We start from the raw sequence: 25,351 nt of genomic DNA on the forward strand, positions 1-25,351 counted from the left end.
TTCTGTCTTTCCTGGTCCCTAATTTTGCTGCAAGCCTAGCGTCTCATCTTCATTCATTTCCAAGTTGCTGGCCAGGCTGGCCCCATTCGGAAAGGCAAAGGCGGGACTGAGGCAGGGTGGAGTCTAGAGCAAAGGGATGAGGTCATGGCTGGCTGTGAGCCCAGGAGGTGGATGAGGGAAGTGGTCTGTAGTGGGGGCTAAACTTAGAAATCTGTGTGGCTTCCCTGCCCACTGGGTTTCCTCCCTTGGAAATGGAGGGGAGGGGGCACCTCTGGGTAGACCTTAACAGTCTCACCCTCCTGTAGGGGTCATTTTGGGGGCACAGGAAGTTGGGGGTGGGGCTGGGGAGACATAAGCAAGAGGCTTTTGCATAGAACAAGATTTTGTTTTCAAGAGTTTTTCTTCCTCCCTTCCCCCAAGTGTTAGCAGCTTGGTATGTCACTCTCCCCAGCAGGGGAGGGGAGGAATGGCTTGGGTTGTAAACTCCCTCCCCAGACTTCCTGTCCTTCCCAGGGGCAGCTGGGCTGGGTTCAGGTTCAGGGTTGGGCAGCGGTTAAGGCTTGGCTGGCGTGAGAAAGCTGGCAAAGGCAGGCAGCTGTATCTTCAGAGCTCATTCCTCCACTCTGGCTCCACTTGCAGGCACAAGCTCCCTTCACCCTCCCTCTCCTGGGGGAGGTAGTCACGGCAGTGGGGGCCTTGGAAGAAAGGAGGTATACTTTTGTCTTTTTTTTTTTTATCCCCCTCTTTTCTTTCCCTAGATCTCCCTGGACCCTTCATACCTGAGGTAGAGGGGCTGAGCTTGCTCAGACCTAGGAGTGAGTTCTGTCCCTGCTGCAGGTCCAGTTTGGCAGGAAAGGGGCACCCAGTATACCCTCCGTTTTCTTTACAGAACTCCAGGAATCTGTGGGTACAAGGATGTTGGCACATGACGCTAGGCAGGCTTGGCTAAGTAGTACTGGAGATAGTGCATCATCAGAGGTGGAGACCAGAGGTCAGGCCCCAGTCATCAAAGGTACACAGCCCATACACATCCAGTGAGGCCTAGCAGAGGCATAACAAAGACACATGGTCTAGGCTAGGCTTATGGCCACCAAGAAGGATTTATGGGGTGGGAATGCTCACGCTTTCCAGTCGGGGTCATGGCCCAGGAGAAGAGGGTTGCCTATTACGATGAGTAGAGCCTTGGCCCGGGTCACTGCCACATTGAACCGCTGGAAAAGAGGTGCTGAAGTTACTGGAGGGAAGGACTCTGAGGAAGGAAGAATTCCTGCCACCCACCAGTCCTCAAACCTTAGGGTTCTTAAGGAAACCCAGGTTGAAGTCCAGGTCCAGTTGCACAAAACCCTGGCTGCTTCGCACAGTGGAGATGAGGATGACACTTCGTTCTTGCCCTTGGAATTCTTCCACGGAGCCCACCTAAGATGAGGGGTGGCAGGGCCTGAGGCCAGGTGGGCTCAAGGAGAACAAGGACAGGCCTGGGGCAGGGGCGGGGAGGTAAGGAGGGAAGGGAAGGGGCGCCTTGTTCTGCTAGGATGGTACCAAAGTCACAGGGAAGCTGTGATGGCCAGGAAAAGGGACAAGAGGTATACCATGGAAGCTGAAACCTATTCAGCTATGGGGTGGACCTGGAAAGGGTTCAAAGCAAAGCAAACATGGCCAAGACTACTAGTAACTGAGCAGTGTTTCTGAAACTTTTCTGAAGATAATCATAAGTCCTACCTTGGTAGGATCATAACAACCCTGGGTATAATCCAGAACTCCTGATCAGAATTGTAAGGGAGAGGCCTCAAAATCATAAAGCAGTGGTTTTCAACCCTGGCTGCACCTCAAATCACCTGAGGAGCTGTAAAACATACCAGTGCTTTGGCTCTGCCCCCAGACAGCAACGTTAATTGGCTGGGTGGGGCCTTGGCACTGGGTGTATTAAAAGCTCTCCAGGTGGTTTTTATCTGCATCTAGTACTGTGAACAACTACCTCAGAGCCAAGCTACTGAGAATGGGGGCAGAAAAGGGCTGGCAAGGTCACATGACAGATAAGACCGTGGAGTTTGGACTTCATCCTTCGGGCAGAGGCCTCAAACCTGCCTGCTGGTAAGAATGACGTAAGTGCTTGTTAAATAAACAGGCCTCCTGATTTCATCCCTGATCTACCTGGGGAGAGCCTCAGGAATGTCTCAACATAAAATGGAGTGGGACAGGGACACAAGCTGAGGGCTCTGAAAGTGGAGAAGTGAGGGGTACCCAGAAGGCAGGGAGCAAATGTGGAATAGTGTGTCACCTTTAAGTCCTTGATGTCATCCAGTGCCCGCAGCTCCCTGTCAAGTCTGGTAATACAGTGGCGGATTTTTTCCACCTGGAGGGAAAGGAAGAATGCCTTTCTCTCTTATGTGCCCTTACTCAAAAGCAAGAGGAAAGAAGCAGGCAGGATGCCAGAGAGGAGGGACAAAGAGGTTGAGGACACCTGACCTCTGTGCTCTTCTGAGATCTGAGATAAGGGGCGGCAGAGGTTGGGGGCTCCTAAGTCTCTGCCTATTTAGGGAGATGCCAGCTGTGGGGAGGTTCCACCTTTGCTGCAAACTGAAGGCCAGACCTGCTTCCGGTATGGAGAGATGACCCCCACACTTCGAGGGTTCAGGCGGGCTTTGCCTTTCTTGGAGGAAGGGGCCAGGAGCAGCTTCAGGTAGGAAGTCACTGTGGCGGCCTCTTCAGGGTTGAAGAAGGATGGGCTATTGCCCTCGCGCTCATCTTTGCCCATTACACCATGAAAGATGATGGGAAAGCCCTGGACATAGGGTAAGAAGTAGAAACCCTCAGACACCCTTCCCGGGAAAATAAGGGGTCCCTGGCCAAGATGACAAAGGGAGGATAATATAGCATCCACTCTGCACTCAAGTTCCTCCTGCCACGTTCCTTCAGCAGGAGGAAGCAAGTCAGGGTACGAGGTAGGGAACCCGAGCCTGCTCTGCTCAGCCTCACCTGTCTGGGAAGACCCTCCCAGCGGCAGAAGCGCTCCCGATCAACTGTGTCTGCACAGGCCTGTAGTTCCCCCTCGTAGTATAGTCGGTTAGGAATGTCCAGGATGGTGGGATGAGACCTAACAGGTAGGAGGAAAAAGGAAACACAAGACTGAGGGTTGGATTGTTTCTACCAGCCTTCAGGGACTCCCCTTCCACCTGCCCTAGGCCCACACACAGCTTCCACCTTCCTGCTCCTTGCCCAGGAGGCCTTTCATTCAATGTCACAGCCAGACCACAACGTCACTATAGACCACAGAAGAATGAAATGTGGATTCACACAGCATGGCAGGCCAGGAATTTCATTGGCCAGCTGAATGACTTTATTTTTTAGAAAACTAAGATACTAATGACCCATTCAAAACATAATACACACACAAAGTATTTCCTATGACCACCGCTGATAAACTTTGTTAAACCCTAAGATATGAATGCTATAACTAACATTTATTAGACTCATCAATAATAGTGTAGAAATAATCTAAAAGTCTGGTGTTTTTAGCACTGGAGTTTTAACTTAGGGCATCTTGCTTTCTGCACACATACTCCACTACTTCAGCCATACCTCCAGCTTTTTATTGCTTTTCTAAGTTATTTTTCTAGGTGCGGTCTCCAACCTCCTAAGTAAGCTGAGATTACTGCTTTAAGATAATTATTTATTTATTTAATCCCGAGGTTTGAACTTAGGACATTTCTACACAAGCACTCTATCACTTGCACCATACTTTCAATTCTAATCTAAGCATTTCTGATATCTGATGTTATCATTGTAGTTGCCAGTACTGGAGCTTGAACTCAGCGCCAAGGCTCTGTCCCTTAGCTTTTTCAAGTAAGTCTGGTGTGCTACCACTTAAACCACAGTTCCATTTCCAGCCTGTTGGTGGTTAACTGGAGATAAGCGTCTCATAGCCAATCCTGTTACAGGCTAGCTTCGAACCACTGTGCTCAAATCTCAGGCTCCTGTAGCTAGGATTATAGATATGAGCTACAGGCACTCGGGATATATAGTCCTTTTCTAAAAGAAATATACAAGATGGGTACAGTGGCACACATCTGTAGCTCCAACTACTTAGAAGGTTGGGCCAGGATTGCTTGAGCCCTGGAGTTGAGTCCCAGCTTGACAACGCAGACCTGTCTCAAAAGGGAAGGGGAAAGTGAAGGTGTAGCTAGCCTAGCCTGTGCAAGCCCATGGGCTTGACACCTAAGCACCACATACACACACAACACCATAAAAATAGCAGTATATAGCTTACAGCTCTATGCTTATTTAAAAAAAAAACAAAACAGAACACCTATATTCTGCTTTTCTCATTTCTTTTGGGTTGCCTAGAAACTCAGACCCATTCCTGACCTATGCTAGCATACAGATTAGCCATGTGGTCCAGAATGAAAACTTATGGCAGCGGTGATGGGGCTAGAAAGAAACCAGCACCGAGTCTTTCTGAATCACACAGGCCCTTAGTCCCCAGCTAAGGCATGTATGGGACAGCAGTGTCCGTGGGGAGAGATGGGAATACCTGTAGTTTCGGAGCAGTTTGGTTATAAACTGGGGGTTGTAGCCATTGGGGCCCTTCTTGTACAGTGTGTTATAGGTGAGCAGCCGCTCCAGCAGAGAGTACCCCAGCCCATACTTCTGGGTCAGTGGGGATCGTAGTACAGGCCCCAGCTGCCGAGGGTCTCCTGCCAGCACCAGCTGCCCTCCTGGGTTGCCTGTTTCCTTGACTTCCATCAGTCCTGGGAGTCAGAGATGGAATAGGAAGAAAGGTGAGTGGGGAAGGGACCTCTCTTATTCCAGGCAAGGTGGCACACCTGCAGCCAGCCATTCTGAGCCCCTCACCTGCTATGGCCACCAGACTCTCAGGCTCCATGCAGTGACCAGCTTCATCGATGAAGATGTGTGTGAAGTGATCGATGGGAAACTGAGCTGACACCAACCTGGGAGGTGTCAGGCCAGGCAGGGTCGTTCCCAGACACCTCACTACCTAACTTAAATGTTTACTACCCGAGCTGACTCCTCAATGCAGTCGTCCCTTCCCATGGACCCTTCTTTCCCGTCTCCCTAGCCCTGTCCCTCTGTACTTACACTTACAACTGAGATACATGCACACACTTCCCACCTGCTGGCAGTGATGAGGGTGGTAATTAAGACCCGATATTCCTGTAGCTGCTTCTTGGCAGGAAACACATACTCGCCCTTCCTAGGATCCCAGTTACAGCAGGGCTGTGGATTGTGAAGCAACAGAGGAATCAACATAGCTCTACCCATTCTCAACTCTACAAACAAGGGAAAAGGTCCCTCGCTCACTCTACAACCATGAAAAAAAGATCCAGAAGTCTCAACCCAGCCAAGGTCCCACAGCAAGGGTTCAGATCTAAGCTTCTCCCACCCCAATTCCATGTCATCCTATTGAGCCTACGTACCTTAATATCCTCAGGTACCATGCGGATATCCCTGCTGGGGGCCAGGAGGCGGTAGATGGAGCTCGGCAGGTGGACCCGGAGCCGCTGACAGAGAAGGTCAGCCCCAGAGTTAGAAGGAGCACAGGCGAGGATGTGAGCTTTAGGCAAGTGCTTCACCACCTGCAATGAACATGTACAGTATGGAAACAACTTCCTGAGACACTGGGATTCAGACCGAAAAGTATGGCAGCACTTGTCTCCTAGAGCTCAGGTGACATAAACGGTTAAGTTCTGACTTCCATGTCCTTGCTAGTTCAAATAGCACCTTAATGCTGAGTGACTACTGAAGTAAATATTAAGGTCCGTAATGACCACTGCACAACTGTGCTCAGCCGCCATACAGACCCTTATTTCCAGCCTACGCTGTGGATGCGGCACAGTGTAAGGAACATTAGAAGGTGAAGGGAATCAGAATCTGGGGACAACTATTTGAAGTTCAAGGAATCAGGAGTATGGGTTTTAAGTGTTCAAATCTCACCTGCTTAATGGCCTCCACCAATGTGACAGTCTTGCCAGTCCCTGGAGGCCCAAAGATGATGTAGGGGGCTGGCCGGGTAGTGCCCATAACAATGTGCTTCATAGCCTGCAGCTGCTCTGGGTTTGACTCCAGACTCCGGTCAAACAGCCTGGCAAGAAGGGCCAGGAACATCAACTTCGAGTCATCCAGCATCCCAGAGGACTTTGCGGCTCCACTCCCTATACCACCCTCCGAGGAGCCCCAGTGCCCCTGCCATTCTCACTTAAGCTTCACATCTGCAGGAAGTAGTGCAGCCCCAGAAGAGGCCACAGGAAAAAGCAGAGGTGACAGTGGCCAGCGTCCTGTCAGCTCCAAGGCACGGTGCTGGACCCTCAGGGGCTGGCGGTTGAAGGTGAAGTTCACCTTAAAGGTCAATCCATCCACAAAGCGGTTCATGAGGCTTTGGGCAGGGAGAAAAGAAAAGAGCTCCAGTCAGGTGGGGTGAATATTCTCTACACCTCCCATTCCTCCACTTGCTCTTCCCAAGACTTCTACACAAATCTATCTAGAAGAGGAAGCTGCTGGTATAGTTCAGGGTTCCCCTAAAGAAAAAGCCTCCTGCTATGGAAGCATACTTGGCCTTAGAGACAAGCTTGAACGTGTTCTGGTTGGGGGTGTGTGTGTGTGTGGGAGAACCCCAACACTTACCTTGGAGAAAAGCTCAGCTTGACACGGTCCAATTCCACCTTGTGCACAAAGCCCTTGTAGGTGACAGAGTCTTCCTGGTGTGTCTCAGAGGACAAGAGGGCAAACAGGTGATCACCGCGTAGCACTGAGGGGCGGCTCTCAGCCACCCCGGGAACCTGTGGGGTGTGAACACAAGCAAGCTTCTATCCTAGGGATGGTAGTCAAAGGCTCTTCAGACCCGAGAGACAAGTGAAGCTCTGGCCTCAGACTCGTGCTAGCCCTACTCTTTTCTCTTCTCCTATTAGACAGGACAAGACTCGGAGAGGGAGGAGCCCCACAGGCTACTCAGAGGTGCCAAGCCTAGAACATGTAGGGCAGGACTCCAGAACCTGCAGCCACCTTCCCAGTCATCCAACTAGCCTTTTGGCCAGCTCAGTTTCTACTTTGCCTCTGAAATTTAGTTCAAATCAGAAAGCGCCAAAGAATGATGGAGTCCAGCTCTGTGCTTTTTATATAAGGGACCTAAGATCAAAGAAAGCCAGGTCACATATCTAAAGGCAACAGAGTCTAGGATAAAACCCCACTGCTCTGCCTACATGTCTCGGTTATGGCATAGACTGTCCACCTGTTTCATGTTGAGCCCTCTGGTACAGGAATGAATTCATCGTTATTCTAGGTATGATCTGCTGTCAAGAATCACAGCTTAAGGTTGACTGACTTGGGCCCACCCTTGCACTGTATGCAAGTTCCGACCTCCAGTGTGAGCAGTCTGGGGTTCTGGTCCATGGGGTCCCAGGTCATGGGCACCGACTCCAGGTCGTAGTGTCGGATGTCATGCTCCATCTGCAGTTCCTCCAGGTGCAACAACAACCGGAGCTTCATCTCATAGTTCCTCCACTTCAGGGCTGTCTCCAACTGGGCCCTGGCAGTGATGGTTGGGGTGGGGTGAGGGCAGGAACGGCACAGTAGGCAACCCCCAGGTCTCGGAACTCCACCCTCTCCCACCAGAAGCTCTGGAACTATGAAAGTTGTGGTTGGGAGCAAGGAAGACTGCCTGTTTTAAAACTGTACCCCTTACCCTGCTTTCAGTTTCATTTAATTTCATATCAGTTCTTCATAGCACTGATCGCTATGTAAGATTATAAAATAAAATGTTTTGGTGTTTTTTTTTTTAGGCAATTATAAGTGCTCTCACTGTTCTCCACTAGAATGGCCAAAGCCCACGTGACAGGTTCACCTAGAACAGTGCTGAGCACTGTCAGTGAGAGGAGAACGAAATGCCTGGGAGGCTGAGGACAGAAGTGCTGGGAAAAGGGCCAGCAGGGAGGAAACAGAGGGGAGGGAGGAGCGTGGGTGGGGAGGGGTAGTACTTACTTGATCTTTGCAATCTCTTTAGGGGCAGTGAAGACACTTGTTCCCTGAAGAAGGATAGGGAGCACTTGCCTGAGGTGGGGTGGGGGGTAGTAGGTCCCCAGCGCCATACTTAGCTCTAGTTCATAGCCTTTAGCACTGTGGGGATGGAGGAAGAAGAGCTGTCATAAACATGCAAACCCCTCCCACTTTCAAACTCTGGTAATGCCCCCTCTTCCTTGGAGCATGTGCTAAGTTTTTTTGGTCAGTCATGGGGCTTGAACTTGGGGCCTGGGCATTGTCCCTGAGCTCTTATCACTTTAAGCCACAGTGCCACTTCCAGTTTTCTGGTGGTTAATTGGAGATGAGAGTCTCATGGACTTTTCTGCCCAGGCTGGCTTTAAACCACCATCCTCAGAACTCAGCCTCCTGAGTAGCTACGATTACAGGCATGAGCACCAGCACCAGGCACACTAGGTCTTTCTATAACACGACTGCTCTACCCAAGAATGCAGAAGGCACTAATTCATGTGCCAGACTGGTCCAAAGTTGGACCATTCTTATTGTTGCTAAGTGCAATACTGGGAACGCTTAAAAAAAATACACTACATAAACACCTGTGGATCACTCGAGACCTGGAGGATTGAAGTCCAAAGGCAAGTGAGGCAGAAAAATTCTCGAGATTCTTTCTTTTTTTTGGGGGGGGGGCTCCGGTCGTAGGGCCTGAACTCTGGGCCTGGGCGCTGTCCCTCAGCTCTTCACTCAAGGCTAGCGCTCTACCACTTGAGCCACAGCACCACTTCCGGCTTTTTTCTTTTTGCTTATGTGGTGCTGAGGAATCGAACCCAGGGCCTCAGGCATGCAAGGCAAGCGCTCTACCACTGAGCCACCTTCCCAGCCCTCGAGATTCTTATTTCCAATCAACTTGCAAAAGAAACCACACTGGGGGCATGGCTCAAGTGGTACAGTGCCTGCCTACTGGGTTGAATTCTCAGTATCAAAAAAAAAAAAATTGAAGCAGTCACAATTCTTCTTGCAAGGAGTAGCACAGACCTATATTTCCAGCTAGGGGGGTGAAGGGTGTGTGTATGTGTGGGGGGGCATCTTGAGTTTGAAACAAGCTCTGGCAAAGTTATCAATACCATAAGAGGGTATGTATTAAATAGTAGAGTGCTTGCCTAATGTGTGAGGTTCTGCCTTAATCAGAGAGGGGAGGAAGAGAATACTGGTGATAGAACTCAAGTTAGAGCATATGTTTAGGATGCATGAGGCCCTGGATTCCATCTCTAATACCATCAAACAGAAATGTCTACAACGGGTTGCCTGACAATCAGTCACAGAGTGACTCAGATCTACCGCTTTCTTTCAAATTGCTTCCTGGATAGTAAAGGTATAGGGAAGAACCTACAGTTTAGAAAAGGGGCTCTGGCTCCCTACTCCTAGTTCCAAGCTCTGGGCAATTCCCAAGGATCCACTATTATGGTCAGGATGTGCCCAGCCTGGACAGGGTTGGGGGAGGAGTTACCGGTCAGGTCTCTCTCCTTCCTCTACACGGTTAGTCACTACAGGGTTGCCAGTGATCCGGACACGCTTGTATGGAGTTGTGGGCTTCAACTGTGCAGCCAGGGGGCTATGGGCAACAGCTGCCAGGAAGCGGGCAATGTAGAAAGTTCCAGCTTCTTCTGATTCAGACTCTCCTGGTCCCAACAGTTCCCAGAGCACGGTGGCAGGGAAGTAGCCCACAAAACTGGTCTTACAGTGGACATGGAGTTCATAGTATTCACCTGGAAGAGGAGGACTGAGTGAATAGGATAAGATGGGGAATCTCCCTGCAGTTCCATTCCAAGACATAAGTGTGCTTCCCGAAGCTTAGCCCACCCAGAATGAGTCCATGTGTGCAGGTCTTTTCCCTTTGGGAATGTACTTACCAGGGCCCAGGGGGCAGGGCAGTTCCTGATCAGCATTGTAGAAGGTAAACTGGGGTGTCCAGCAGAGTGGGAAGAGGTGAGTGAGAGTAACAGGCTTGGGCCCTCCATTCCGAAGCCTAAGGGTCAGTACTTCCTTGCGGTTTAAATCCAGGCGGATAAGAAGCTGCCCATCTCGGGCTTCATGGGGCCCCTGGACTTCCACATCTACCCCATGCTTCCCATGAAGATACTCAGCCCTGAAGAAAGTAGAAGGCAAGCAGGGGAAATGAAGTGTGAGGGGCCTGGACTGGGGGACTGCCCTGGGTAACGCTGTAGGACTAATAGGTTGGCAGAGTGTGGAGAGCTATGCTCAGGAAACTGCCCCACCCCTCATCCCCCACCATGACCAATTTCCTGCCCTTACCCCATTCCCAAAGAACAACCTGAAGCAGTCCTCTGTTTTCTCAGCCAGAAGGCCTCTTCTCCACCCCCCCCCCGCCCCCACACCCTTCCCACCGGACACACGCACACTGACACACACACACACACACACTGACACACACACACCTGTCATAAAAGATCTTGGCTAGCAGTGACTTGTGGTGGTTGCTGATATCTGACCCCAGCTTCATTCTCCTCTTTTCTGGGAACCGCACATCGACCCAGGGGTCGAGACTGAAGAACCTGACCCGAGTCTTGGTGACGTAGGCCAGATTTGCAATCTTCATTCCATACAGCATGGAGGAGAAGCCAGGGGCGGGGCTCCCAAAGCTGCCAGAAGCAGAGGAGACTGGGAAGTGAGGGAAGGCAGGGCCAGTAGGAGGCAAGGTGGCGGCAGGGGTACAGAGGGGTGGGGACAAAGGCTCCTGAGGGTCACTGTATTGGACACACCAGCGCTGCTGTGGGGCAATATGGGACTCAGACAGAGACTGGGCTGGGGATGGCCAGATTTTAAATGTCTTAAGGCAAGGCAACGGAACTTTCTTTCCAAGGTAAAATATAATCATCTTAACAGCAGGTTGTGGATTGTGTACTACATAGGAGAATATTCCTATCACGGGCTGTTGGTTGGGAAGACTAAGGGAAGAAAGAAAGAAACAGATTTTTATTTTTTAGGGGGAGGGACTATTGGGACAGGAAAAAGAAAATGCAAACAACCAGTGGAAAACACTAAGGCCAAAGGGGAACTCAAATGAGTTGACTCAGGAGTGGACGCAGGCCCAGCCTGTGGGGGAGGAGGGAGAGAGGGGACCAGAGAGAGCAGAGATGTCCAGAGTATGGGCAAGCTGGCTGATCAGACAGCAGTTTCCACCCGAAGTCAAAGGGTGCAGGTGGAACCCAAGCAGGAAGGGAAAGGATCCTTCTCCAGAGATCAAATAGCCTGGCTTTGTGCCTAGAGAGGTGAAGACAGGGAAAACTGGTCAGCAGGACAATAACCTCAAGGTTCAGCTTCTGGAATTTAGTTTAGTAAACTCAACAAACACTTACGGAGGCCTGTTAGGTGCCAGACACTGCACTAGATGCTGGGGGGTTCCATGATGAGAGACATCCAGTCCCTACCCTGAGGACCACTCAGCCCGAGCCCATCAATTCCAGTGTGGTCATGTGTGCAGCTGCTGAGGCTCCCTGGATAGCTCACTGAGCTCAGGTGGGGCACTGACCACAGCCAGGGGTAGGGGTGGGTTTCCAGAGGATGAAGTGCATTACCCAGGCCAGAGGACATCCAAGGTGAGCAAAGATGAAGGGTACAAACCATCTGTAATTTGCCACTCTGGCTAAGGCAACCCTTACTCAGTTACTACAGTATGCCCCTCAGAGGCTGGCTTTGCTTCTTTCCTCCTCTAACACATCCATCTGGGAACAGAGCTCAGTGGCAAAGTACATAAGTATTTGGGAGGCCTAGGGTTCAATCCTCAGCAGCATAAAACAAAAAGGGACAGTAAAGACTTATCTTTAAAAGATTATGCTGAAGCTTACGTGAGATACTGACATCGCAAGGAAAGCACTTAGTCCAGTGCTTGGCACATAGGAGACCTCAGTAAGGGTGAGTGATGATTAGTATGACATATAGTTTGATTGTACTAGAATGGAAAGTGCAAAAAAAGGGAATGGCAGGAATCGCAGGGGTGGGCAGGGACCCAGGAGCCAGAGGACACACCCACACGTGACATACTTGGGTCCCATGATCTCAAAGAGTGTCACCTTACCCCCATGCTTTGCAGAGAGTTAAAGGAAATCTCTGTTCCTAAGAACTCTGGTAATCCCTATGAACTCTCAGGGCTAAATCAGCATAGTTACACACTAGAGTACGTGGTAAGATCATTTCTGGCTACAAACATTTATCTGGTGCCCCATCTAGAACTCTGCCCCTCTCTGCCCCCCAAGCAAAAGGAGAGCGGTGCCATTTAGAAGGATGAAACTGGCTATGATTTGTTTTCAACAGATAATAAATCATTGGAAAGCATAATGGAGAATGCTCAATAAATGTTAGCTACTATTAGTATTTGTATTAGTAACAGTGGTACTAATGGTGGCAGTATAGGAGGAGGAGTAACAACTTACTTTCAGCCCCGCCAGGGGCTACCCTGTGGCTACAGAACCACTGCAGGTGGAAGGTTTTAAGCAGGGGGAGTGGCAAGATCATATTTGCATTTCAGATCACTCTGGCATCAGGATTGGAGCATGGATTTGCTGGAGGCAAGACTGTAGGCAGGGAGACCAGTTAGAAAAAGGATACGGTAATTGTTTGGGTTAAAAGATAACAAGGCCTGCATAAGACATTGGTAGAAATAGAAGAGGGACAGATCCTAAAACATTTAGAATGTCATTTAGCAGAAAGTGCAGACTGACAGCACAGAAGAGGAAAGGAGCCTAGGATAACCTAGAAATCAGGGCTTGGTGTCTGAGACTATCCTTAAGTAGGAGATAGACAAGAGAAGGTCAACCAAACAAAGGACCATAAAATAAATCTGCTCATACTGGGTTTGAGATTCCTGTGGTTTAAAGGCAGTTGTGGCTCATGTGAGTTACAAGTTGAGAACTCAGGCAAATGTGAGCCTAATGTTAGGGAATCTTGGGTTGGGAGTTACAGCCAGGGAAGTATTTGGGATAACTCCAGGGAGTGTGAGTTGTCTGAGGCCAGGACAACCCAGGGAGAAAAAGAAACTCTCACGAGAGAGAGAACCAGAAGTCTCCACATCAGGCCTCAGAAGGGTCAAATACCAATGGGTGACTAGGAATAGTCAGGTAATCAGGACTAAAAAATAAATAAAAATTTAAAAAATCAGGTAGTCAGCATTAATTTTCATCGTGTTTCCTTAATCTTCCAGTCACAAAGTTCCATAGGTTGAAACACAAACCCAAATGTCTATCAAAACCAGTTTGGACAGGTATCTTGATATGCATTCTTCTCAGAGCAGATCAGATACACTGTCAAGTCATTAGTGCAAGAATAACTTCTTGTCCCTCATAACTCAACCATAAAGAACCACCAACACCACCAACAACTGTACAGGAGCCTTAGTTATGGGCACTGTGCCCATTCCAGCCAGAGGTGGCCAGCCGATAACCTAGGACCATGACAGCCAGATCATCTAGTTTTCAAAGAAAGACATAAACAGATGGGCATTGGTGGTCCCTCTCTGTAGTCTTAGCTACACGGGAGGTAACACACAATAAGTTTTAGAGACCTCCCCATCTCAATCGAAAAAGCTGGGTATGATAGTAGGGACTAGTCATTCCAGGTACTTAGCATAAATACAAGTGTAGTGGTTGGGGCCAGCCAAGACAAAATGAGAGGCTCTGTCTCAAAATTAAGAGTATTTGGGTGCTTATGGCTCATGCCTATAGCTGTTCAGAAGGCTGAGATCTGAGGATCACAATTCAAACCTGGCCTGGGCAAGAAAGTCTATGAGATTCTTATTTCTAATTAACCATAAATATACTGGAGATGGAGTTGTGGTTCCAGAGGTAGAGCACTAGCCTTGAGCAGAAAAATAGCTAAGCAAGAGTGAGAAGCTTAGATTTCAAGACCTCAGTACTAGCAAACACAAAAAAACCTTTCTGAAGCCAGGCACTGGTGGCTCATGCCTGTAACCCTGGCTACTCAGGAGGCTGAGATCTGAGGATCGGTTCAAAGCCAGCCCGGGCAAGAAAGTCAGTGAGACTCTTATCTCCAATAAACCATTAGAAAAACTGGAAGTGGCACTGTGGTTCAAGTGGGAGAGTGCTCGCCTTGAGCTGAAGAGCACAGGGACAGCGCCCAAGCCCAAAGTTCAAGTCCCATAACCCACAAAAAATAAATCTTTTTTTTTTTTTTTGGGGGGGGGGGGGGTCCAGTCATGGGGCCTGAACTCTGGGCCTGGGCGCTGTCTCTCAGCTGTTCAGCTCAAGGCTAGCGCTCTACCACTTGAGCCACAGTGCCACTTCCGGCTTTTTTCTTTTTGCTTATGTGGTGCTGAGGAATCAAATCCAGGGCCTCAGGCATGCAAGGCAAGCGCTCTACCACTGAGCCACCTTCCCAGGCCCAAATAAATCTTTTTGAAAGTGGTCTTTCCCAGTCTCTAACATCTGAAAATGTCAATCTTTTACTTTTTTTTTTTTTAAACAAAAACTGGTTCCTTGTTTAAATCTGAATTTCAGGTCACAGATTTTTATAATCAAGGACCTTTCCTTCTGCTTACAATCATTTGTATTTCTTTTGTGAACCATCTGATCATACCCTTCCTCAATTTTTCAGGGCTCTATGAACTCTCACATTAATTGTCCCCAATTAATGACTCTACACTGCTCAGCCTAAGTCTAGCCCTTTAATATGGCATACTCTTGTCCTCCATAGGAACAATGATAGTTTTATCATCACCAGAAACCTGTAACTGAGTACTTACCGTGCTAAGTACCTTTAATGCTCACAACAACTCTTTGAGGTAACAACTACTGTCACTTGAGAAGAAACTGAGATACCTTCACATGATGTTGGGCCTCTAGTCAATCATCCTCAATAGTCTGCCCTGTGCTGCCCCTGGCCTTTCCTCAATGCCTGAATGTTAAGTAACTTTTTCAGACCCAATTCAGAGAAGACTAAAGGCTACAGGAATGATATTTCAAAATATAGTATCATGGGGCTGGGAAGGTGGCTCAGTGGTAGAGTGCTTGCCTTGCATGCTTATGAAACCCTGGGTTCAATTCCTCAGTACCACATAAGCAGAAAAAGCCAGAAGTGGTGTTGTGGCTCATGTAGTAGAATGCCAGCCTTGAGCTGAAGAGCTCAGGGTCAGTGCGCAGGTCCAGAGTTCAGGCCCCACAACTGACAATAAATAAATAAATAAATAAATAAATAAATATCCGAACAGTAGTTCCATGTTTTGCAAACTTTAGCCACTCCTACCAGGATTTTATTTTGAAAAAGCTATGTATTAATTCAGTGGAATGTATTGTTAAGGTTATACATATTAGAGGGCAAGATAAGACTTTTTTTTTCTAGCTTTATGGCTTTATCCAAAGCCACCTTCATACCAGAAGCCAGAATAATACAAAACCCTGATTCCATCGGTCTCCTATTTTACAATCTTCCATGTTTAAGATTTTAAACAAAATAACACACCTATCAACACTTCTCTTTGGCTCACAAGGTCCTGCCCAAACAGCTATTGCCTCCCTTTGGTTACCAAGTTCAAGGGAACCCCAAGCCTTTGTAAATGGAGCTCCCTTTGTGTCTGAAATGTTCTTCCCTTATATTTGCTCATTTCTTCTAACCTTTCAAGGCTCTACTCAAATATCACCTTCTCCCCAAACCTCTGGTTTCTAGACTAGGTTTTGTTTCCACAAGCAACTGTACACTCCCAAAGTATACTGGACTCTTTCTTACAAGCACTCATCACAGCAGCAATTAAATGATTATCTGTTTAATTGCTACTGCCTTCCTTAGTTAGGTTCCTTCTGTGTATCTCCAGCCTCTGGAGGGTCTGTCTTCACCACTGGGGGAGGGCAAGTCAATATTTGTGGAATAAAGAAGTGAATCCAGTCAGAAAGGGCGACTCATGTCAGTAATCCTAGTTACTCAGGAGGCTGAGATGTGAAGCCAGCCACAGGAGAACGATGAGACTCTTTAAGTCCAAGTGAAGGTGTAGCTCAAGTGACAGAATGCCAAGCTGGAGCAACAAAGCCAAGGGAGAGTATCCTGACCCTGAGTTCAAGCCCTCGTAGAACCAGCACAAACTGCACCCAAGACATTTTCTTTTCTTCCCTCAAAAATTTGTTTAGCATGGTAGGGCACACTTGTAATTCTAGATCATGAGTTTCAGGTTAGTAGAAACTACAGAGTGGAGTCTCTACCCATCCTTATAACTTAACCATAAGAAAACATCAGTACAAGCCAGGTTCACACCTGTAAACCTAGCTACTCAGGAGACTGAGATCTGAGGATCACGGTTCAAAGCCAGCCTGGGCAGGAAAGTCTGTGAGACTCCGATCTCCAATAAACCACCAAAAAACTGGAAGTGGAGCTGTGGCTCAAGTAGTCGAATGCTAGCCTTAAGCTGAAGAGTTCAGGGACAGTGCCCAAGCCCAGAGTCCAAGGCCCACAACCGACAAAGAAAGAAAGAAAGAAAGAAAGAAAGAAAAGAAGGAAGGAAGGAAGGAAGGAAGGAAGGAAGGCAAGCAAGCAAGCAAGCAAGCATCAGTGCAGGAACCTTAAAAACAGCTGTGGAGGGGCTGGGAATGTTGGTTAGTGGTAGAGTGCTTACCTAGCATGAATGAAGCCCTGGGTTTGATGCCTCAGTACTACATGCCTCACTGACACATAAACAGGAAAAAGCAGCTGGAAGTGGTGCTGTGTCAAGTGGTAGAGTGCTAGCCTTGAGCACAAACAGGCTCAGGGACAGAGCTCAGGCACTGAGTCCAAGCCTTTGGACTGGGAGTATTAAAAAAAAAAAAAAAAAGCTGTGGAAACCAGGAGCTGGTAGCTATTCAGAAAGCTGAGATCTGAAGATTTCCATTCCAAGCTAGTCCAGGCAGAAAAGTCTGTTAGACTCCAAATTAACCAGCCAACACAGGAAGGGGAGGTGTGACTCGAGATGTGAAGTTCCAGACTTGACTAAAAATATAAGGAAAAGCAGACTGGTCTTGAATTCAAGCAAACAAAAAACAGCTGTGTACCAGGCGCTGGTGGCTTATGCCTATAATCCTAGCTACTCAGGAGGCTGAGATCTGAGGATTGCAGTTCAAAGCCAGCCCAGGCAGAAAAGTCCCTGTGAGAATCTTATCTCTAATTCGTCAAACAAAAACTGGAAGTGGTGCTGTGGCTTAGATGGTAGAAAACTAGCCTAAGCACAGAGGTTCAGGGACAGTGTTCATGAGTTCAAGCCCCACAACTGACCAAAAACAAAACAAAAACAACAAAATCTGTGCATACTGTTCCTCACCCAAACCGGATGTAGCTAGTAGATAATCTAGGCTCAAGACAGAGCAGTTTTCAAGGAAACACAAAAATCAGCAAGTACAGGTGGCTCATACCTGTAATTGTAGCTACTTGGAAGGCAAAGATTGAGAAGATCATAGCAGCCAAAGCAAAAAATAAACAATAGTAAAAATTTGAGGTTCCTCCCATCCCCATCTTAACAGATAAAGAAGCTACATATGGCAATGTACATCTATCATCCCATTTCCTCCAAAACCATAATATAAGACTCATAGTCCAGGGCTGTGTTGGGCAAAAAGGAAGGCTCTATCTCAAAAATAATGAAAGGGGTGGGGGGAGGAAAGAAGGGAGAGTGGGAGGGAGATAAGTCTATTTTTGTAACCTTCTGCATGGACATATCAGGAAGGAAGACAGAACTTGCGTTTGCAAATTTTGCAATGTCTACAGATGCTACTACCCCTGAAATCTTTCTCAAGTGATTGTTTTTTAGCCCTACCCAAATTCATCTGCCTCAGGTCTAAGCCATTAAAACAACAACAACAACAAAAACTTAATACATAGCTCTAACACGTAAGCTACAGCTTCCCTTCAGGATCTTTGGTAGTTACTTGGATGTAGGAGTCTCACAGACTTCCTTGCCCAGGCTAGCTCTGAATCTTGATCCTTGTATCTCAGCCACCTGGGTAGCTAGGAGTATAGGTATGAGCTACCAGTGCCTGGCAGAAAAATAAAAATAGAAAGGAAAAAAAAAGAAAAGATTTTTGACTATTTTTTTTACTGTGAAAATACTGTACAGAAGGGTTACAATTACATGGGCAAGGTGAGTTTTGACTATTAAAACCTATTTTGAAGCCAGATGCCAGTGGCTCTCACTTATAACCCTATTTACTCAGAGGCTGAGATCGTGGAGGATCATCGTTTGAGGCCAGGCAAAGTAATAAAGCTCACCACATTCTATCTTCAAAATAATGAACAGATGGCAAGGCTGGAGGCATGGATCAAGTGATAGAGCAACAGCCTAACAAATACAAGGCCCTGAGTTAAAGTACCACCAAAAATGAAAGGAAAAAAAATATATATATAATGTCTATATATTAACATATACTACAAATATATCTAAATAAAATGGCAAAGGCAATATAAACAAATTCAACAGATGACTATCAAAAAATACTTGAGCTATGGGGCTGGAAAGGTGGCTCAGTGGTAGAGTGCTTGCCTTGCATGCATGAGGCCCTGGGTTCGATTCCTCAGTACCACATACACAAAAAAGAAAAAAGCCGGAAGTGGCGCTGTGGCTCAAGTGGTAGAGCACTAGCCTTGAGCTGAAGAGCTGAGGGACAGCGCCCAGGCCCAGAGTTCAGGCCCCACGACTGGCCTCTCCCCCCCCCCCCCCCCCCCAAATACTTGACATATAGATGGCTGGCAAGGAAAATTTTGTATCTTTATTATAAAGGTGAACTGGGGGTTACAGTTACATAGGGTAATGAGTGTATTTCTTTTTAAACACTGTTATTCCCTCCTTACTCCCCCCACTCAAGGTTAATTTTTATAATATGCAAGTGTGAGGCCCTAAGGTTTCCACTATTACTGCTAAGGGGGGAGGGAATTGAGAGGATATAAAATTAAAGGTAAATTGTTGGGTGCCAGTGGCTCATACCTGTAATTCTAGCTACCGATGAAGCTGAGATCTGAGGATCTTGGTTCAAAACTAGCCTGAGCAGATAATTCCAAGAGACTCTTTTCTCCTGTTAACCAATAAAACATCAGAAGTGGATGTGGCTCAAGTGGTAGAGCACCAGACTTACACAAAAGCTGAGCCAGAGTGTAGGCCCTGAGTTCAAGCCTCAGTACTAGCATGAAAGAATAAAAACAAGAGCTGGGAATATGGCTTAGTGATGGAGTGCTTGCCTAGCATGCATGAAGCGCTAGGTTTGGTTCCTCAGTACCACATAACCAGAAAAAGTCAGAAGTGTGTTGTGGCTCAAGTGGCAGAGTACTAGCCTTGAGCAAAAGAAGCTCAGTGCCCAGGCCCTAGGACTGGCAAAGAAAGAAAGAAAGAAAAATAAAGAATAAAAACCAAGGTAAAGAGTAAGGTGGGGAAGAGAGCCTGACAATAGCTGGCTCAGCAACATCTAGGCTACACTCAAAGTAAGCTATCAATGTCCAGAGGAAGAAACAGGGGTTTATTACCAGCAAAAGGGCTAACTTCATAGTATTTCGACCAGGCTTTAAAGACTACATGGGGGCAGGGATGTAGACAAAACCTATTTCTTCCTTTTGGACATACATAGTTCAATCCACCCAGATTGTCTCTAAAATATTTACAGATAACTATCTTGTCTCTGAATTTTCTCTTTTCAAGGCAAGTATTTCTCAGTTTCACTGACTGGGTCCCATGAACCCAGAGAGGTCTTTCCTTCTCTTCCATATACTAAGGCCAAGGTCAACCTCCTATTTGCATTAAAGAAAAAAAGAAAAACAAGAACAGCCAGTTGGCAGTAGCTCAAGCCTGTAATCCTAGCTATTCAGGAGGCTGAGATCTGAGGATCTAAACTCAGAAGCCAGCTAAGGCAGGAAAATCCATGAGACTCTTCTCTCCAATAAATCGGTAAAAAAAAAGAGTAGAGCTGTGACTCAACTGTGGAAGGCTACCCTTGATGGAAAAAGTTAAGGGTCAGAATCCAAGCCCTGAATTCAAACCCTAGTATTGGCACCAAACAAACAAAAAAGTACATAAAAGATTACTTTTGGGGGCTGGGAAGGTGGCTCTGTGGTAGAGTGCTTGCCTTGCATGCATGAGGCCCTGGGCTTGATTCCTCAGCACCACATAAGGAGAAAAAGCCAAAGCGGTATTGTGGCTCAAGTGGTAGGGTGCTAGCCTTGAGCTGAAGAGCTGAGGGACAGTGCCCAGGCTGAATTCAGGCCCCACAACCAGAAAAGAAAAACAAAAAAAAAACACTTTTGGGCTTCAATAACTATTGCTTTGGGGCTTCAGATGTTGTTCAGTTATGGAGCAATTGTTTGCCTAGCCTTGGGTTCTATTATCAGCACTGCAAAATAAATAAATAATAAATTTAAAATAGTGTGCATTTGTTGTTTCAGCTACCGGTGAGGCTGAGGCACAGGCACTGAGTTTGAGGAGAGCCCAAGGCTGAGAGAACTGTCCTCAAAACCAAACAAAAACAAAAAAACCCGAACTCCCCCCCACAATGTCACTCATAATGAACCGCTACATAGTCTTCTACATGCAACCCAAAATAGCTGATCCCTTTATCCTTGCTGAAAAACATCTTGTGTAGTTTTGGTTTACAGTTGGCAGACTCCTCCAATCAAGCTATAGTAGGGCTCCCTTCCCTGGGCTCCTTTGTCAGTTGTGGGGCCTGAACTCTGGGCCTGGGCCCTGTTCCTCAGCTCTTTAGCTCAAGGCTAGCGCTCTACCATTTGAGCCACGGCGCCACTTCCAGCTTTTTCTGCTTTTGTGGTGCTGAGAATCAAACCCAGGGCCTCATGCATGCAAGGCAAGCACTCTACCACTGAGCCACCTTCCCAGCTCCCCACTTCCCCCTTTTTTTAATGCTCCCACACTGGGCATACTCAGGGTCTAGGCAAAGTCAGCTTAAATTTTTTGCTCAAGACTACCACTTGAGCCACTGCTCCACTTCTGGCTTTTTGCTGGTTAGTCTCTTGAACTTTCCTGCCCAGACTGGCCTCAAACTGTAATCCTCAGGTTTCAGCCTCTTGAGTGGCTAGAAGTACAGGCATAAGCCATCTGGTCTGTCTTTAACAGCAGTTCTGTAGGTCAATTTTGCCAGAATCACCACTCCTATGTTTCCTTAGTATATTCCTATACACTGGACACTCCCCCAATCCTAACTCTCCTCCAGTATATATCCAGGGTTGTGCTTTTGGATCTGGAGCTGAGCTCTAGGATTCTCTTTTAAGGTGAACTCATATACAGGAAGTATCCACAGGAGGTATTCCAAGACCAGTCCTCTAGAATTCCTATTACCTGTATTATCATTTTCTTCTACTCTAAGTAGATTGTACACATATCATAGGTAGCCTGGCCTCCCTAGAATTATCTTTCATCTGTGGCACCCACAGTGCCTACAACGCCGTAGGGATCTAAATCAAATCTTCATCATCTTTGCCTCTTCTTCAGATGTTGCCCAAGCATTAGTCAAAACAATATCCTAGAAGCAATATTCTGGTCAATTCGGAAAAAAAAAATTCTTCCTTCTCCCCAAATCCTCGAAACCACAAGTCTACCAATTCAACCTAAGACTGTCACAAAACCATAGAAGTCATTCTTAACCTTACCGGTTTGCTAAAACCCAACCTTCTTTCAAGAGATCTCTTATTAAGACACCCTGTCCCCCCACCCCGCGCCCCCGTGTTTATTTGTACAACTCTTTCTACTGATCCCTGTTAAATTGTTTTCTGGTTTTCGGCCCACGGCCAGCAGCAGCCTGTTGATAGAGTTGTTTTTGAAGCACACTTCTATGGTTTGACAGAAGTCTCTTTGATTTTCATTTGGGTGGTAACAGGAAAAGGAGACCGAATATCTTCAGCCACAGGGTGAAAGGGGCCTCCCGGAGGCTGGCCCTGGCTCTGGGTCTCCATGGAGAAGCCACAGGTGCTAATAGAAGCTGGGTGCATACGTAGTGTGTGTGTGTGTGTGTGTGTGTATACAGTGTGTGTGTAACCTCCTCTCCATAGCTCTCGGAGATTTCTCCCTTCCACATTGTGCCTCAGGAGCTCTCCCAGATTCTGGACGCCCCCCCTCCCCGAGGCAGCAGCCCCTCAACATCGGGCCGGGGATCCCCGTGAAGCCCGCGCCAGCAAGGCAGAGCCTCCTCCGTGCTCTAGGCCCCCCCCCCCGCCCCCTTGCTGGCCTGGACCCCCCGGGGGCTCCCCCTCCCCCGACCCCAGCCCTGTGGGCTGTGTCCGTGCGCGCAGCCCGGGTCGCGGGAGGGGCGGCCCCGGAGGATCCTCGGGGACTCTGCGCAGGGGCCCGGCCGTGAAGAGCAGGCGGGCTCCGGGCGGCGCTGGCGGGGCGTGGGCTGGGCGCGGGAGGAAGGTCTGCGCCGCCCCGGGAGTCCCCAGATCCGCTGGGGACGCCGTGCGTCCGCGCCCCGGGGCGGAAAGGTGGCCCCAGCGCAGGATCGCGGCGGCGGGCGCGCCAGACCCAGGATTCGGGGTCGGGGGTGGGCCGGCCCGTACCTGGTCTTGAAGTCGCGGTTGTAAATGGTCCGCAGCCGCTCGCGATCAGTCTCCAGGTCCAGTCCCCGGGCGGCCAGGAAACTCTCGAAGTGCTGGCCGGTCTCCCGGAGCTGTCGGTAGCTGAACTTGCTGGGCATCGCGGCGGCGGCGGCGGCGCGGCCCAAGCGGGAGGGTCGGTGAAATGAAACTGAAAGTCGCCGCTGCGCTGTAAGTTAGGGCCCGGGGTGAGGGGCAGAAGCCGAGAAGCCCCCACCTCCGACCCCCCGGATCCTGGACGCCTTCGGGCTCCACCGGCCTCCCCTCCGCTCTCCCCTACCTGAGCCTTCCCTTCCGTCTGTTCGCCCAGTCCCCTCCCCCTCTTTGCATTAACTCTTTCCTGAGGCGCTGACCCCTCCCTCAGGGCCCTCCCCTTACCCCCAGCTTCCTCCCCTGGCTGCTGGCCAGGGGAAGAACGTGGCTATCGCTTGGGGCCCCCCAAACAGCCCGGCGTAGGTCTGAGACTCCCCGGGGTGACCCCCGCGCCCACCCTCCGGAGCCTTGGGACTTATTGAAAAGCTGGAGAGCAAAGGGCAGGGACTGGAACCTGGGTCGGCCGCAGCCGGACTGGGGCCGCTCGCCCAGCACCTCCCCCAGACCGCCAGGCACTGAAACCAGCACCGAAGCGGCGGCACGCCCCCCTCCTCCATTTCCAGACTCTGGGCTTCAGACGTAGGGAGGAAGGCAAGCACCGAAGTTTGGGGGAAGGATTGGGGTGGGGGGAGAAATGAGATAAAGGTGTGTACGTGTGGGAGTGAGGGACAGGGAGTTCTGCCCGGAAGAACAGTGAAGATTTTTCTTCTGCTACACAGTCTTCATTATGTTGAAAGACTGGGGATCCTTAACCTTGAGCCACATATTTGGGCACTTAATTACACTCTAGTCTGTATTGCTCTTTTATTGTTCTTAGTATGAAAGTAAGGGCTGCCCCAGTCATCAAAACATAATTAGCTCCCTGAGAGCAGGGTACTATTATGTTAGGCAATGAATAGTTAACAGTTAACAGCAATGTGCTTAAGCTGTTTAGACAAACCAAAGGGGGTGAGGCTACTACACAAACAAATATAACAAGCCTTTCGCATCTAGTTATCCTACAGAGAGAAATTAATAATAATAATAAACCTACTAGGATGGGTTAAGGATACTAAGTTACATAAAAAAATGAAGCATACCAAAGCTAGTGCTGTTGTCCAAGATCCCCCAGGGAGGCCACACAATCTAAGGTATTGTGAGAAAAGTCCAGGACCCAGGCCATGCTCCCCATTGTACAAACCCCCTACCTTCTTCCAGGCCAACAACTAAGGAAAGGCAGGAATAACTGGCTTTAACAACAGGAAATGCAATCTTAGTGAGAATCAGAGCTACAGGGATGGGAAAACAGGAGCAGGAAAAATATGTTCATGCCCTAGAAATTGATTATGCAAAGTAGTGGGAAAAAAATAGGAAAGCAGCCGAAGATTTTACCTTTTCTCTCCTCCAATTTCTTGATGAGGCCCTAGAGTAAAGAGGGTGAACTAAAAATCCCCACTGCTTAGCTAGGCAGCAGTGCTAGTACAGTAATCCCATCACTCAGGAGGCTGAGGCAGATATATGGTGACTTACAGGCCAGCCTGGGCCACAGTGCAAAAAAAAAACAACCAGAATCAAAACTGCTGTTGCTTACAATCTCAAAAATCTACCATCTACACACAACCCAAATTGACTTAATTCTGAACCCAAATTTAGGTCCACATTATACCTGGACATATAACTTTTGCTTTTTTTGGTTGACCCTAACTTGTACGTGTTCCCCAAACACAATAATCACTTGGGTAAAAATTTTCTGCTTGTGTGACTGTGATTGCCATATGTCTCTAATGTGTCTGGGGGAAAAAATCTCTTTTATATGAAATTGTTAATTTTGTGAGCAGTTCTAGATGTCTAGAATGACCTTCCTACCTTTCATATACAGTTCAGGTTTCAGTACCTTACATCTATCTGCACTTAAAAAGAATCCAATCTCCAAGTTAATAAAATTGCTTTTAGTGTGAGTCTGAACAGTACTAAAAACAGTCTGAAACTTAATTTTAGCCAACAGCATTACTGGACTAAGTCTGTATAGTGTTCCAAGATAGGTTGCATTTTCTTAATTCTCTACTTGTTGAGTTCAAAAAATGTTTTTGAGTGCTCTCTAATCTTAAAGCACCTAATCTAATCTTAAAGCACCTAGAAACAACCCTGAAATTGGTCACAGTTTATTCTCATTATTTGAAGATCTTAAGTTTGCAAATTCAGTTCATATTTCTTTGTAACCCCAAAGTCCATACTTATAGTATTTAATGGTTTCCCAGTGTACTCATTCCCAGATGAGACAGAACAGTGTGATGCTCAGTCTTCTTTGGAACTCTGAGCTACATCACCATCCAGACCCTTTGCTTTGTTTCACCCTCATAAAACCTGTTCCTTTCAATGTTTTGTTTCCATGATTTAATGTTGTTCTCCCCCTCCCCCGCCCCGTGCTTTTTGGTGATTTTGCTACTTAAAATGATGCCCAAAGGTAGTGCCAAAGTGTAGTCTAGTATTCTAAAGCAAAAGAAACCTTTATAGAGAAAAACTCTTTTAAATGAACTTGTCACAAGTTTCAGTATTTCCTTATTCAAGATCAGCAGTAGCTGGGTGCCGGTGGCTCACGCCAGTAATCCTAGCTACTCAGGTGGCTGAGATCTGAGGATTGAGGTTCAAAGCCAGCCCAGGCAGGAAAAGTCCGTGAGTCTCTTATCTCCAATAAACCAATAGAAAACTGGAAGTGGTACTATAA

General features: G+C 47.9%; 1 protein-coding gene across 2 annotated transcripts; it reads right to left on the minus strand.

The window, feature by feature from the left end:
- Nucleotides 1-364: 364 nt before the first annotated feature.
- On the minus strand, nucleotides 365-23,040 carry Mov10 (Mov10 RISC complex RNA helicase). 2 transcript variants are annotated; one of them, XM_042674707.1, is made up of 21 exons: nucleotides 22,933-23,040; nucleotides 22,519-22,723; nucleotides 10,443-10,646; nucleotides 9,897-10,132; nucleotides 9,494-9,752; nucleotides 7,993-8,127; nucleotides 7,372-7,540; nucleotides 6,640-6,794; nucleotides 6,215-6,391; nucleotides 5,953-6,100; nucleotides 5,436-5,594; nucleotides 5,132-5,235; nucleotides 4,852-4,949; nucleotides 4,532-4,748; nucleotides 2,977-3,094; nucleotides 2,591-2,782; nucleotides 2,279-2,353; nucleotides 1,291-1,416; nucleotides 1,123-1,211; nucleotides 780-901; nucleotides 365-695 (listed from the first exon to the last, which is right to left on the minus strand). In XM_042674707.1, exons 2-21 carry the CDS (start codon nucleotides 22,653-22,655, stop codon nucleotides 604-606), a joined length of 3,012 nt encoding a protein of 1,003 aa, XP_042530641.1. In that variant the 5' UTR covers nucleotides 22,656-22,723; nucleotides 22,933-23,040; the 3' UTR covers nucleotides 365-603. The 2 variants fall into 2 exon arrangements, with proteins under 2 accessions (XP_042530641.1, XP_042530644.1); XM_042674710.1 differs by lacking the exon at nucleotides 22,933-23,040 and adding an exon at nucleotides 22,835-22,918.
- Between the last annotated feature and the right edge of the window lie 2,311 nt (nucleotides 23,041-25,351).

The sequence above is a fragment of the Dipodomys spectabilis genome, unplaced genomic scaffold (genome assembly GCF_019054845.1).
Source record: "Dipodomys spectabilis isolate Male_0828 unplaced genomic scaffold, ASM1905484v1 ptg000002l, whole genome shotgun sequence".
NCBI classification, from domain to species: Eukaryota; Metazoa; Chordata; class Mammalia; order Rodentia; family Heteromyidae; genus Dipodomys; species Dipodomys spectabilis.